Source organism: Typha angustifolia, chromosome 10 (assembly GCF_048772165.1).
Source record: "Typha angustifolia cultivar Huaian chromosome 10, ASM4877216v1, whole genome shotgun sequence".
Taxonomy (NCBI): Eukaryota; Viridiplantae; Streptophyta; class Magnoliopsida; order Poales; family Typhaceae; genus Typha; species Typha angustifolia.
This window is the reverse complement of record NC_133248.1, coordinates 10054667-10068743: the sequence shown is the minus strand read 5'-3', so window position 1 is coordinate 10068743 and position 14077 is coordinate 10054667. Positions and strand designations below refer to the sequence as shown.

The 14077-nt window shown below is 37.9% G+C and overlaps 2 protein-coding genes across 3 annotated transcripts; one reads left to right on the top strand and one right to left on the bottom strand.

Annotated features, from left to right (window-relative positions):
• Window positions 1-140: 140 nt before the first annotated feature.
• Window positions 141-8180, top strand: LOC140768451 (protein HIRA-like). 2 transcript variants are annotated; one of them, XM_073108720.1, is made up of 10 exons: window positions 141-592; window positions 1455-1730; window positions 1865-2116; window positions 2224-2621; window positions 2724-3789; window positions 4568-4778; window positions 4904-5144; window positions 5289-5411; window positions 6195-6312; window positions 7737-8180. In XM_073108720.1, the coding sequence occupies exons 1-10, from the start codon at window positions 485-487 to the stop codon at window positions 7908-7910; spliced, it is 2967 nt and encodes a 988-aa protein (XP_072964821.1). In that variant the 5' UTR covers window positions 141-484; the 3' UTR covers window positions 7911-8180. The 2 variants fall into 2 exon arrangements, with proteins under 2 accessions (XP_072964821.1, XP_072964822.1); XM_073108721.1 differs by lacking the exon at window positions 141-592 and having other exon boundaries at window positions 1589-1730; window positions 1862-2116.
• A 419-nt stretch (window positions 8181-8599) lies between these two features.
• LOC140768948 (probable uridine nucleosidase 1) lies at window positions 8600-13878 on the bottom strand. The gene is made up of 9 exons (XM_073109434.1): window positions 13453-13878; window positions 12205-12320; window positions 12014-12073; window positions 10916-11098; window positions 10660-10764; window positions 9517-9613; window positions 9312-9419; window positions 9092-9227; window positions 8600-9012 (listed from the first exon to the last, which is right to left on the bottom strand). Exons 1-9 carry the CDS (start codon window positions 13529-13531, stop codon window positions 8904-8906), a joined length of 993 nt encoding a protein of 330 aa, XP_072965535.1. The 5' UTR covers window positions 13532-13878; the 3' UTR covers window positions 8600-8903.
• Window positions 13879-14077: the final 199 nt, after the last annotated feature.

Below are 14077 nucleotides of genomic sequence, written 5' to 3'. Positions count from 1 at the left end.
GCCCTTTGAATTTTATAATTGGAATTATCCGCATAATCGTACGGTCTACATAAATCCACTCCATGATCAAACGGTTGTTGATATAGTGGCGGTATTGTAGTTTAATACATATTTGTTACAGAGAGCCCCCTTGAACTCAAGAAATTACGTGTATTTACCACAATTTTTGGTTTAATTCCCGTGTGCGTTGCTTGCAGAGAAATCCTAGAGAAGAATTTCTCAAAATCGTTGCTAGTTTTCTTCCAATCTCGTCGTCATCTTCTAGTTCCTTGGTCGCATTAGGGCTCTTGTTCTCTACTCCCCTCGTCTGTTTTTTTTATCGTCAGTGGCAACTTTCCTGTTCTCTCTGTGAGCTTAAGGTACCATCTAGGGTTTTGGTTTATTGGCCATGGATTTGCTGAATTCGGTGCTGAATCGAGAAGGGGAAGTTAGATAACGATATAAGGAAGTCAAGCAGTGGAAGATAGATAAGGGGTAGGCCAGGATGATCACGGAGAAGCCGAGCTGGGTTAAACATGAGGGGCTTCAAATCTTCTCCATTGACATCCAGCCGGGAGGTCTTAGGTTTGCAACCGGTGGGGGAGACCAAAAGGTGAGATTTTGCCACCTGGGTATCCATTATTTTGGGTGAATTCCTCTTTAGTTATTGGGAATTTTAGATAACATTTATGCGGCTAGATTTCATGCCGTTCTTCCCTTTATTCTCAAGTATGTAGATGAAGTTTTGTCTATTTTTTCAATATTATAAGTTTGTAACATGAGAAGATTATTACTTGAAAGTTGCATTGGTGCTAAACTCCTTGACATGTAACTGTTTGCACTACCTGCATTGCCAAGTTTCTGTATTTTGTTAAATCTTTCACATACAATTACAATGATGGCCCTTTCTGCATTTTTATGTTCTATCTGCATTAGTTGCAGTTATTATGCCGTAACAATGCTTCCTACATTACTATTCCAAAGATCTTGATGGTAATCTCACAATGAGATTGCTATCTAATTCACAGAAATTACAGATCTATTATATTATCTCACACGTGTACCTGAGTTCATGTGTGCATTGCATGTGGGCAAAATGGCATGCCATTGATAATTAAGTCAGTTAATGAGTCTGGATGCCACAAGATAGATTAGCCTTTATAACAATGTTCCTATTACTCAGTCTTTTGATATTTTTTATCTTATGTGTCAATCTAATATTTAAAACTTATTTCTAATCATTGTTTTGATGCAAGAAAGAACACCTATGTCAGAAGTGTGTTACATAGTGTTCAAGCTTCTCTCTATAGATATTAGCTAAGTAGGGCTAATTATCAGTTAAGAAATAAAATTACAAAGATATAAACCAGTCAACAAGAAAGCCCTTCTTATTTTACTGAATAACAATACGAAATTTTTAATTTTATTGAGATGACATCACATTCTAAGCTTTATCTGTTTGATTATTCTCATAGGTTCGAATCTGGAATATGAAATCAGTAGGTAAGGACTCTGACAATGACAATCCTACCCAAAGACTGCTCGCAACTCTCCGTGATCATTTTGGATCAGTCAATTGTGTAAGGTGGGCCAAGCATGGACGCTTTCTTGCTTCCGGGTCTGATGATCAAATGATTCTAATTCATGAAAGAAAACCGGGTTCTGCTACATCTGAGTTTGGCAGCGGAGAGCCTCCAGATGTTGAAAATTGGAAAGTTGTGAGAACTTTAAGAGGTCATACTGCAGATGTAGTAAGTACATGCTTAACTTTCCATTAAATTATTTGATGCTTAGACCTATCAACTTTTAATGCTTCTTTCATTTTTATTAATTTGAGTTATGTCTAATCAAGTACTCGTTCATTCTTTCTCATTGCATGAAGTAGGTGGATATTAATTGGTCCCCAGATGACTTAACATTGGCTAGTGGCAGTTTGGACAACACTGTTCACATCTGGAACATGACGACTGGTATCTGCTCTGCCGTTCTGAGGGGGCATTCCAGCTTAGTTAAGGGGGTTGCTTGGGATCCTATTGGTTCTTTTATTGCGAGCCAGTCAGATGACAAAACTGTCATAATATGGCGCACTAGTGACTGGAGTCTTGCTCATAGGACAGAAGGGCATTGGGCAAAATCTGTATGTTATTTGCTATAAAGCTTTCCCTGACTTGCTTACTTTCCAGTAGTTATTTAAAAAAAAAAATCTTATTAGCCTTATTTCTTACTAGAAGCTTCCCTTTGCAGCTTGGTTCAACATTTTTTAGGCGACTAGGTTGGTCACCTTGCGGCCACTTTATTACTACAACTCATGGTTTTCAAAAACCAAGGCACTCAGCTCCTGTGCTAGAAAGAGGCGAATGGTCTGCCACCTTTGACTTTCTAGGCCATAATGCACCCATTATTGTTGTGAAGTTCAATCACACGTTGTTTAGGAAGCATTTCTCCAATGGCCAAGAGGCAAAGGTTGCATCTTCTGGATGGACTAATGGAACATCAAAGACAACAACAAAAGAATTACAACCATACAATGTAATAGCTATTGGAAGTCAAGATCGCACCATTACTGTTTGGACGACAGCGAGCGCTCGGCCTTTATTTGTTGCCAAGCATTTCTTCACACAAAGTGTTGTTGATCTGTCATGGTAAATAACTTTAAGTCTTTAACTAGTCGTCAAAGAATCAAGACATTGCATCCATAACTATTATGTTCTTGGCTTCAGCTGAATGCAATCTTTTTGCAACAGGAGCCCAGATGGATATACACTTTTTGCCTGCTCCTTGGATGGAACGGTGGCTACTTTCAATTTTGAAGTGAAAGAGCTCGGACACAGGTTGACTGATGCTGAGCTGGATGAGTTAAAGAGAAATAGATATGGTGATGTTAGAGGAAGGCAAGCAAACTTAGCTGAAAGCCCTGCACAGTTGCTGCTAGAAGCAGTTTCTGCCAGGCAATCACCTGTCAAAAAAGGAACTTCCAGTGCTCAGCAAAACCATATATCTGGGGAAGTTTCTGTAGATTTGCAGAACTCAATTACCAGTCAGCCAATTCAGAAAGTTCCTGAAGCCCAATTGGAGATTGCAAAGAAAGCAGGAGAGGCCAACATCGATGGTTTAAGTAAAGTTGGATCTGGCCGGTTATCTAGTCCTGTGAAACAGAGAGAATACCGGCGTCCTGATGGGAGAAAAAGAATAATTCCAGAAGCTGTTGGATATCCTGCCAATCAGGAAAATCTCTCTAGCTGTGGTCAGAGTCAATTGATAGACTTCTCTTCGTTGGCCTTGGATCAACAAAAGGATGATCAAGGAAAACTTGTTGGAAATAGTGGAACAAAAGAAGCTTCCCTAAAGAGACCATTTATTGGAAGCACTGATGCAAATAATCTTGCTGGGAAATGCAATTCTTGTGGGGTTAGAGAGCGCTCTGGTGTCACAGCAAGGGCTAACATCAGTGAAACTCTTGTTATTGAGAAGGCTTCAGGCTCTACTAGCAATGATGGAAGGATGAGCATAGAGCACTCAGGCTCTGTAGGCTTGCCTGGTTCTCTGACTGCCTGCAATGCTCTTTCTATTCGTGTATACAATAGGAAGGACAATGATGATACTTTACCAGTTTGCTTGGAGGCTAAACTTGTAGAGCGGTCTTTAAGTGATGTTATTGGTGTAGGAAATACCTTTGTCACAAAACAAACTGAAATTAGTTGCACTAAAGGAAACGAAACCCTTTGGTCTGACCGAATATCTGGAAAAGTAACTGTTTTGGCTGGCAATGCCAACATCTGGGCTGTTGGTTGTGAAGATGGCTATCTACAGGTACATAAACATAAGATGATATTTTACTAGATAAGAATTCTATTTTGAGTTACACCACCATTCACCTTGTTCTTAAAGTTTTTGTTTCTGTTCTCCGTCTCATCCTATTTTATTGAGTGCACTTTTTAAAGTTCAGTATACTTGAGAATGGAAAATGCCTCCTTATAATTATATGCAGCAGAAGTTTTCATTTTACATTCTGCTTTGCTTTTCAATTTGATGTGAATGAGAAGAGCTCTTCAGCTTACCTTTCTACATCATTGCCCTACTGATTATCGAGGAAATTGTTAATGGGTGAACCTCTTTGTCTTTCAACTGTTAACATTTGTAAGATGAGGTTACCTCATGCATAAGCTTAACTCTTCTTATCTTAGTTGACATCATTCATTTAGAACAAATGAGAGAAGCAACTTACTGGTACTTCTTGTGTTCTATTTTCCAATAGAAGGATCTCTGCTCCCATTTAATATTTGTCATGACCTACCAAAGAAATCTATTCAGTCTGGCTTGACTGGTAGTGATGCTGTTACATCAAGTTTCTATTTGAAGTATTTATTATTCGATGCAGTGAAATCAGACAATTAATAGGATGAGAATAGTATAACTATGTTCACATTGTGCTTTAAATCCAAGGTCAGTGCCAGCTGTTAAATATCCATATTGGTGCCTTATCTAGTTTTATGATTTTATGATATTCATTATCCATTTCTACAAGGTGTTGATATGTAGCATAATCTCCTTTATCATGGTACCCTGATCTTTCCTTATAATTGATAAGGTTTACACAAATTGTGGAAGACGAGCAATGCCAGCAATGATGGTGGGGTCTGCGGCAGTCTTTATTGATTGTGATGAGTGTTGGAAGTTACTCCTTGTCACAAGGAGAGGATCGCTATTTGTTTGGGATCTTTTCAACAAGACATGTCTTCTGCATGACTCTTTAGCTTCACTAGTCACCTCACGGGAGGATTCATCGGCAAAAGATGCTGGTATGTGTCCTTCAGCTTGGTGATCTAAATATTAAGGATTTTAGGCAAATAGAGTTGTACTAGATACCAGTACTTGTTAAATGTTTCTCCATTAAGGTCGACTGTATTAATATCTTTTATGGCAGGCGTAATCAGAGTTATATCTGCAAGGTTCTCGAGATCTGGTTCACCCTTGGTTGTTCTTGCCACCCGTCATGCTTTTCTTTTTGACATGAGTCTGATGTGTTGGTTACGGATAGCAGATGATTGTTTCCCCGCTTCAAATTTTGCAAGCTCCTTTAGCTTATGTTCTCTCCAAGGTGGTGAACTGGGAAAATTGCAGGTAGACGTCGGAAAGTTTATGACTAGAAAGCCAAGTTGGAGCAGGTTTGTATATCCAGCACATTCTGGCATCTGATGAATACAGAACTTAAAATCCAACTCCATTTCTCTGGCATGCCTGATGGTAGCATGTTCTAATTATGTGGAGTCTAATTCGATCAGTGTTATTGTGGATCTATGATGTTTCAGGGTCACAGACGATGGTATGCAGACACGTGCTCATTTAGAGACACAGTTGGCCGCATCCTTGGCGCTGAAATCACCCCATGAATATCGCCAATGCCTTCTTTCTTATATCCGGTTTTTGGCAAGGTTAGTACGACAAATTTGTTCTGCTGTAGCTTCTTATAGGGTTGCAAATTGTAGTTCTTTCTAAGAATTAATTGAGTAGTATGCTCCAATTAGAAATTGAAGTCTTCATTGATAGAAATATAAAAGTATGGAGCGAGGGTGTCAAAGAAGCCCAAATTTCTGATATGAACAGTGAGGTCCTGCCTGCTTTCTTGACCTGCTATTTACTAGTAATTCTGTTTGATCCGCTGCAACCCAGATTGTAGCGAATGGGGTTTAATTAGCAACTTTGATACCTGACTGTGCTGCAAAGAGCTTGCAAATGGAGAAAATAAGTATATGACAGCCAGCTGCTAGTTGAGCAACTAAACAAAAATCCTTAAGTTGTAATAAGAAAAAAACATAACCCATTGTTACATAAGTCCTCCGTTTAGTTGTACCCCAAAATCTCGCTTCTGTTGTCAAGAGTGTTGGGCAACCAAAACAAAATCCTTGTCATAGGTTGCCATGCTGGTAATGACTTTGCCTCCTGTGAGGCGTTTTTTGACTCCTCAGCAGTGTTCTTATTGCTCTCTGTAACTTTGTACTTCTCACTCTTTCAAGGTTCAATCGAGTTTTTCAGTAAGGTAGGTTGCTTATTCTTTGTTTGACCATATTAGGCAAGGCTTATGGCTGTCTAGTCCCTTTTGGAGGAGGGGCCATTCTTGCTTTCTGGCCTATATGGAGCCACGAGTCTGAACTGTTTTAAGAGAAGAAGAAAAAGTGGACTAAAGCAAAATCCTGTTTTCTTTCTAAATTTTACAGAGAAGCAGATGAGTCCCGTTTGCGTGAAGTTTGTGAGAGTTTTCTTGGCCCTCCCACAAGCATGGTGGAAGCTGCATCTGTTGACCAAAAGAACCCATCATGGGATCCTTATGTGCTTGTAAGTCTCCCTCCACTTACAACTGTTGTTTCTTAATTAATTTAATTATGACTTCTTTATTTACCTTAAGTAGTTTCAATCAGGTCGAAATTGATTTCTTGCTGCATACTCCAGTTAAATTCTCAGAGTGCTTTGAAGTATATGCTGATGTATGTTTATATATGCACGAGCTTGTGTGTATATGAGTTGGACTACAAGCTTTATGTTAAATCTTTAGAACGAGTAAGGGGTGTTCACTTGTGGAATAACTTCCATACTACTATAGCTAATTAGTTATGCTCATTTATTATACTTACTTAAAAAAAGTTATATCAGTATAAGTTGTTATATTGTTTAGTTGTAAACTAGTATAATTTGTAATACTTATACTTAATGTGATATAAAATTGAATGTAAATCAAAGGAAAATAATAAAATTGCATTCGGAGAGATTCTATACCAAAAGACTAAAATACCCCAATGCATAGAAAGATAAATAATATTTTAATTAATCTTTGCTTGTGTAATTTTTTATGTGAAAAGTGCGGGCTTTTTACCATGTAGTGACATTTTATCATATAATCCGGATTTTTTTTTTTGCACCACGGATAAATTTTCTGCATATATAAATGTAATATGGACTTATATAGATAATACAGACGTTTTATCGTGCAGTGCAAATATATTTCCTTGTACTGCAGATAAATTTTCTTACATATTTACATGTAATGTGGACTTATATAGGCATTACATAGTGTGAACATATTTTCTTGCACTGCGGACAAACATCCCTGTATATTTAAATTTAATGGGACTCACATAGGCAGCGTAGATTTATTACCATACAGTGTGGACATATTTCCTTGCACTCTATACAAATTTCTCTGCATATATATATATATATATATATAATGTGGACTTATATAGGTAATACAAGCTTTTTCTATATAGTGCAGATATATTTCCTTACAATATAGATAAAAAAATGGAGAGAGAGAGAGAGAGGGTGGAGAATATAATAGTAAAATGACAGTGGATTTGAGTGTTGTCCTCTTGAGGGTAAATATGTTTTTTTATTTCTTATTAATTTGATAGTATAAAGTGAGAGGAGAGAGAAATAGGTATTAGTAAATTAGTATTGAAATGAGTGGTTATTTATTTACTATACTAGTATAAAGAGACTTATATTAGAATAACTTTTTTCTTAGCTTTTTGCTGAGTTTTATGTCACTTGGAATATGCTCTTGGGGAACATAGATATATCTCTCATTCTCAGCAATTAGTATTCTGGAATCTGGATCAGTGGATCATTCTACTGAAATCGAATTTTAGACATAGCAATCTCATTTGCAGTTATCCATCCTTTACCAAACCCTCTATAACTGTCATATTTTCCCTTCCACTTTTCAAGTATCATGTTATGGACATGGAATAATATTGTTGCAGGGAATGAGAAAACACAAACTCCTAAGAGAAGATATCCTGCCATCCATCGCATCGAACCGGAAAGTTCAGCGATTGCTTAATGAGTTCATGGACCTTCTCTCTGAGTATGAAGTTGCTGAAACTAATGCAGATCAAATGGTTGTGGTACTGCCTGCAACTGATGGCAACGCGTGAAAGTTCTGATTCACTCCTCGTAGTTAGAAATACATCTATCTTTGGCACCTGAGAATCATAACCTGTAAGTTGATTTAGGGAAAGCATAGAAAGAGAGACTTACCATAGCAGTTTGATTTTCTTGTCATATCTCAGTTTCTTACTAATGTACCAACGTAGTCCTGTAAAATCCAATTCAATAGTGTAACAGTAGATGAGTGAGCAACAGGAAGACTGTAACAAAAATATGTATGGAATCTTTATCTATTTGATCTTAGTAGTCATCTCACAGCCCTTTAATATATGAAGTGGTGCTTTCGCTCGGCGGGGAATCTAATGGGACAAAGCTGGATTCGATTAATGGATGGCGTTGAGTTCTTAGCTTCTTGTCGTATCCCCATCCTCGTTGAATTCCCAGACTAATTTCTTCCTTCGAATTTGTTCCCAGATTAGATTTGCTAGGATTTACCTCACTTTCCTCATATGCACAATCGTCCCAACTAAAGGTATTTTACTTCCAACTAAACAAGAGGAACATAAACACCTACGTGATGATCTATATACCAATCAAACCAGCTCTGCCTGCTTCGTTCATCATCCATGCTTCTGCTCTTGAGAAGGCATTCTAAGGAAGTTCGATGAGCAAAACGTTTACATGGATTCTTTTGTTTGCCTGACCTAATAGGAATGTAAATGTAACAGCCATCTCATAACAGTAATAACTCGTGTCTCTTGAAGAAAGATAAGAAAAAGGGAAAACAATGTGATAAGTAGCTCTCAGGAGAACAGCTACTGGTATTGTTACATTTCAAGTTCGCAATGAACTGAGCATTATTCTTAAGCATGATGTATAAGAGACGCAGATCATAACCTTAATCAGACATGCAGAAGTTAGGGTTTCAATCCCAGAATTGAGAATAAGTAAAGAAAATGGGGGGATTAACAGGATGACTAAAACCTCCACCGTTCACATTTGCCGAACTATTTGACAAACAACAATATATGCATCAAATATCATGGTTTCATAAGCAGCTCCTTGACATATCCAAGAGCTGCAGGTACATCAACAGTCCATGCAACAGAAATTGGTTCATAGTCGGACCACGGGTTGCTTGTATTCCACCTACAAGAAGAAGGAAAAGGTCATAATAGTCATAGGAATAAGAACAAGAATAGTAGAAAATATTAAGGTATAACCCTACTTCTTCAATCCTTGGTCCATCAGTGTATGTCCCACACAGATGCCCTGTGTCTCAACTCTCACAACGCCCTTTTTGAATGTAAAAAGATCTGGACGCACTAATGCCACGAAGCAGACAGGGTCATGCAGGAAGATCCCTGAATTAGGAGACCACTCTAAGTTAAGCCATCCGAGATTGCATCAGAAAGAAGAATGAGAAGGTGGCACAGGTTTTAATGTACCACGGACACCATCAGATTTCACGTGCCAGTCTCTGTAGAACTTGCACATGTCACAAAGGAGTTGTGAGTACTTCCCTTTCGAGCTTCTTAGCTCTGCGAGATCTGCATCTGAAGTTGGAGCATATTTGCAGTGAGTGTGGTTGTGGTGGTACCACAGTACGAACATAAAAATGGCATGTTACAGTATAAGACATGAGGGACAAACCTGTCAGAGTGACTTGAGTGGTCACGTTAATGCCAATTACAGCAATGTCAGCTCCAGAAGTAAAAACAATGTCAGCTGCTTCAGGATCTCCGTATATCTGCAGAAGAAGAGTATGTTAAGCAGTTGGCAAGTTGCACCCCTTTAGTCACCATGAAACTAAAAGGGCTGTTTGATCATTCACATCTAGCAAAGCAACCATGGAAAGGTAAACAAAACTTCCATCAAAGTGAACTTATGAGAAAAAATAGGATCATTTAGAACAGTACAAGTATCATCACCAATGTATCAAGGTCAGATAATTGATAATACATATAGAAGGGTGCACATATTTGGTTCAGACCATGACACCAATCTTCTGTCATGATATTCACAAAGCAAGAAGAAGCAGATGAAAAATGTCAAGAATAAATACATGTTCACGGCTCAAATTGAAGGAAGCTTAGGGACACGGCAAGAAACCATGATGAAGAATGACGGGAACAAGTTCAAGACTAAAAATAAATAATCTTTAGTGGTGTCAGGAGATCTTTCATATACCTACTTTGAACAGCCTTTCAGTAGGTGAGACTCAGAACTGAAGTGTTTGTTAATGTTTAACTTATGAGGAATATATACTTCTTAAAGAGAATTTACAAGACAATTCAGATGTAAACAAGAGAACACCTTTTCCCTCATTTTCCATTTACATAGGAGTTAATCTATCAGCCACCTTCCATTGAAAAGAGAATAATCCACATATATAGCTGACTTAATTGAGCATGATACCATGATATGCATGGTAATCTGACTAATTTCTAGACACACGAGCTCATTAAAAACAGATTCAAGATGATTTAACAAGGTTTTTCTTTTTTCTTTTTTATCATCAAAAGTGTATCCCCTGCAGCATTAGACATGATTATTTGTCTGATACTAAATTTGAAGACTCCTTGCCTCCTCGGATTCTCTTAATCAGTAAGGATTCATTTTTTATGGTCCAACATTTTTCTTTGAACATGTGACTACCAATCCTATAATAGGAAACGATCAATTGCTCAGATGAAAACTGAAACAAGCACAAATATCAATCAAAATTAGGATTTCTACTGAAGATGATAAGCAAGACAATATGATATTGCAAGAACCATCTCCAAGATATTTTACATTTGCTTCAGCAGCAGGGTTGACATTTCCAGAAGCAAAGAAAGCTCCACCAAGTACAACCACTCTCTTCACCTTTTTCGCAAAGGAAGAGTCTCTTTTGATGGCCTAGACAAGTAAACAATGTACTTCAGTCATGAATCTAAATACCACAATGGTGGATGTGAAATCACTCTTAAATAACATGCCAAAATAATTTTGGAACACGTTAAGGTATTACGTTCCCATTTCCGATACTAAGAGACCATGCAAAACTTACCAATGCTAAGTTTGTCAAAGGCCCCAATGCAAGGATAGATACCTCTCCAGGATACTGAGAAACCTTATCAACCAAGAATTCAGGAGCACTTTTGTCAACCTTTTTACCTATAGGTGGAGGAAGGAATGTATTCCCAAGGCCATCAGATCCATGAATAAAGTCAGCAACACGTGGCTCCTTACCCTTAATTGAAAAGAAAGTATGTTCAGATGATATATAAATATATATATAATCCAACTAAGAGAACATATGACAGTAACATATGGAGCTTTTAATCAACATTTACTCTTAGCAGAAGCAAGTAACTATGGAAAAAGAACTTCTAAAAGATGCTGCTTTATGTCCAATTAGATACTTTTCCTGCTCTGCGTAACTGCCTATACCAGATTCCTCCTTATTCCTACTCTATTTCCATAAGTAGAGTGCGCTCTTCCGGAATGTGGAAGGTTTGCATAGTCTAAGCCTGCATATCTCAATTCAAATGCAACTGTAAGCGGCTCAGATCTTTCTTTTGCATCAGCAAATGCATATTATGTGTCCATTTCCATGCTGGGTGCAATAAGAAGGACTACACACTTTGAACTCAACTTTGGCATTTGGTGAGTGGGAGAAAGATGCCCAAAGAATGAAAAGAGACTGTTATTTCGTTTGAAGATGAGCTAATCTGACTAGTGCAGGATGATGATTTCAAGAAGAGGGAATAACAATTAATTGTTTCATTTATACTTTACAGGTAATGCAATGTTAATTGACATGTCGATGCATCACTTAAAAATTGACATCGTTGAATTATAGATGCCCCCAGAATGATTTAAAGTTTAAACTTCAGAAAGTCTCCTTTTCTGAAACTAATAAGATTTAATAACTTGAAGCCTATAACAACACCAAATGTCACAAAGTAGGAGCAACTTTATAAGAAATGCACATGTACACCAAAAATAGTATCAGTCACATTTAGTTTCAGGTATACCTAGATAAGGGACTCTTCAAATGAAAAACACACACCACAAGAAAGGTGAAAAATACTAAATCAGGAGATGGCCTTTTATATGTCCAACAAAGACTAAAAATTAATATATTCCAAAGGAATCTGCATACCTTAAGAGGCATGGGGTTGCCCTCAGCTACTGGAACTTCAGGATGTTCTGCAATTTCACACTATCCTTTTACACATTATAAATCATAAGTAATGATGAAGTGATGAATGTGTAGCAAACAGTCAAATTTTAGAATGAACAAATTAAGAAGCAGCTTATGCCAAGCAGAGTCTTACAGTCAGCAGTACATACCAGCAGCAAAGCATTGCGTGTAGCATCGGTCGTACTGACATTACCAAAAATTGTTGTCAAACCTATAACTTCAATATCTTCTGATTGAAATGCCATCAAAATCGCCATACTATCATCTGACATCCAAGCAATATGCAGAAGGAAAATAAAGGAGGAGGAACTTTCAAATGAATCTTGGAGTCAGAGAATTCAAAAGGTCAGAAGAATAAGGAATAGTGGAATTGATTAATTAAATATACTGTAACATGTGAACACTGAAATCTATGAATTAGCCTTTAAAAGTTCCACTCATATCTTGAAGAGGTACAACCATAAAAGTATACAATGACATGCAATATATTGTACTACACATGACTGCAAGCAACTCTAATGTAAGGGCCTATCATTTAAGTTACTAAAAGGATATAACTGAAGGAACGATACTTCCCAAAGGGACTCCACGCAAAGATGTAATTTATGAAACAAGAATATATAAAATTGCTAGCATGTTTCGGTAAGATGCACTATCAGGTTCACAAGTTAGCCTTGGCTGTGGTGGAGGAGTATCATTTTCCACATCTCCCAGAGCCCTAAGTTTTGTCGAACCAGCAGTCCCAAATCCCAACTATTTTCATATTAGTTCTATATTGCACCAGTTCTGTGAAGAAGAAAAGGTCCCCAATTGCAAAGCTAAAACCTAAGCGTAAGTAGTACGGACTAAGGAGGTCCTTCAAGCACCATGAGATGAGTAAGTGGAACACAATCTCGTCACCAGGATAAATTATCCAGAGACTGTGACTACTCCAAGTTGGAAGACCAACATCTATTTGGAAACTCACTTTCTACAACGAGTTGCTCGACATCGAAAAGCTCCTCATTTTATCTTCTTGGATTACACAAACCACGAAAAGGTTTAGAAAATTAATACTTTTATTGTGATATTACCCTGACTGACTTAAGAAATCAAACCACTTGAGAGCAATCCAGTGGTAAGAAACCGACAGGAGAGACTCGAGATCTAATAATCGAGTAATTGCACAGTCAAATTCCGGCGAAATCGACGAAATCAAAACTTGAAATTTTCTTATCTTTTCCAAGCTAACCATGTGAATTTAATATTATAAGCGAAAAACAATCAAACTACACCGCCAATTCAACGATGAAGCTAGAAGCCCTCGCAAGAATAACGAAATCAGGAAATCAAACAGAGAGCGACACGGATCGAGGAAGAGAGGATCAATGCAGCCAAAGAAAGAGAATAATTGTTACCAATCCCGGGATCTGTGTCGATGATGACCTTATCGCGTCCGGTATGGTCCTCGTTGTTCTCCCTAGACGATAGATCCATCTCTCTCTCTCTTTCTCACACACACACACACACAGAAACTCTCTTATATAATCCAAGATTCAACTACTCCGCTCTCCTTTTCTTAGAAAAGAACATTTCCAGCTTGTGTACTCCTAAAAGACGGCTGCTCGCCTCATGATTTTTTTGGTGGATCAGACGATTCTCCCAAGAAACGTGGCGTCCTCCCACTGGATGGCGGACTAATGCATCGGCGAATCTCGTCTTCCAACATAAACAACGCCACAATATGTACACACTAATGCCCTGTGCCGTTGTGCCGCTTTTTTCCCCGTCCTCTTTCTCCATCGTTTATCCCGTAATTAATCGATTGCAGCTCGAGTTTGTCCGTGCCTTCGATCGATCTGAAGCATTCAGCGTTTTGCGGGATCTTCGTATTTTACTTTATTTGTTTTGACTCTGCTTTTGGATCCGGCTTCTTTCCTTCATGTCTTACTTTAGATTAATAAGATTGTGTACTAAACTTGTGTACTAAACTTGTGGGCCTATTTCTCCTGTCCTCGTTGGCTTACTAGTTTATTTTATCTA

Bases quoted from the DNA above. Each gene is read 5' to 3' on its own strand.
- LOC140768451 (XM_073108720.1), top strand. From the start codon at position 485: ATGATCACGGAGAAGCCGAGCTGGGTTAAACATGAGGGGCTTCAAATC. The intron at 1,731-1,864 runs GTAAGTACATGC...TGCATGAAGTAG, and splicing joins GAGGTCATACTGCAGATGTA to GTGGATATTAATTGGTCCCC. The intron at 2,117-2,223 runs GTATGTTATTTG...TTCCCTTTGCAG, and splicing joins AAGGGCATTGGGCAAAATCT to CTTGGTTCAACATTTTTTAG.
- LOC140768948 (XM_073109434.1), bottom strand. From the start codon at position 13,531: ATGGATCTATCGTCTAGGGAGAACAACGAGGACCATACCGGACGCGAT. The intron at 12,321-13,452 runs GTAACAATTATT...CTTGGATGTCAG, and splicing joins CGACACAGATCCCGGGATTG to ATGATAGTATGGCGATTTTG. The intron at 10,765-10,915 runs GTAAGTTTTGCA...TTACTTGTCTAG, and splicing joins CTTTGACAAACTTAGCATTG to GCCATCAAAAGAGACTCTTC.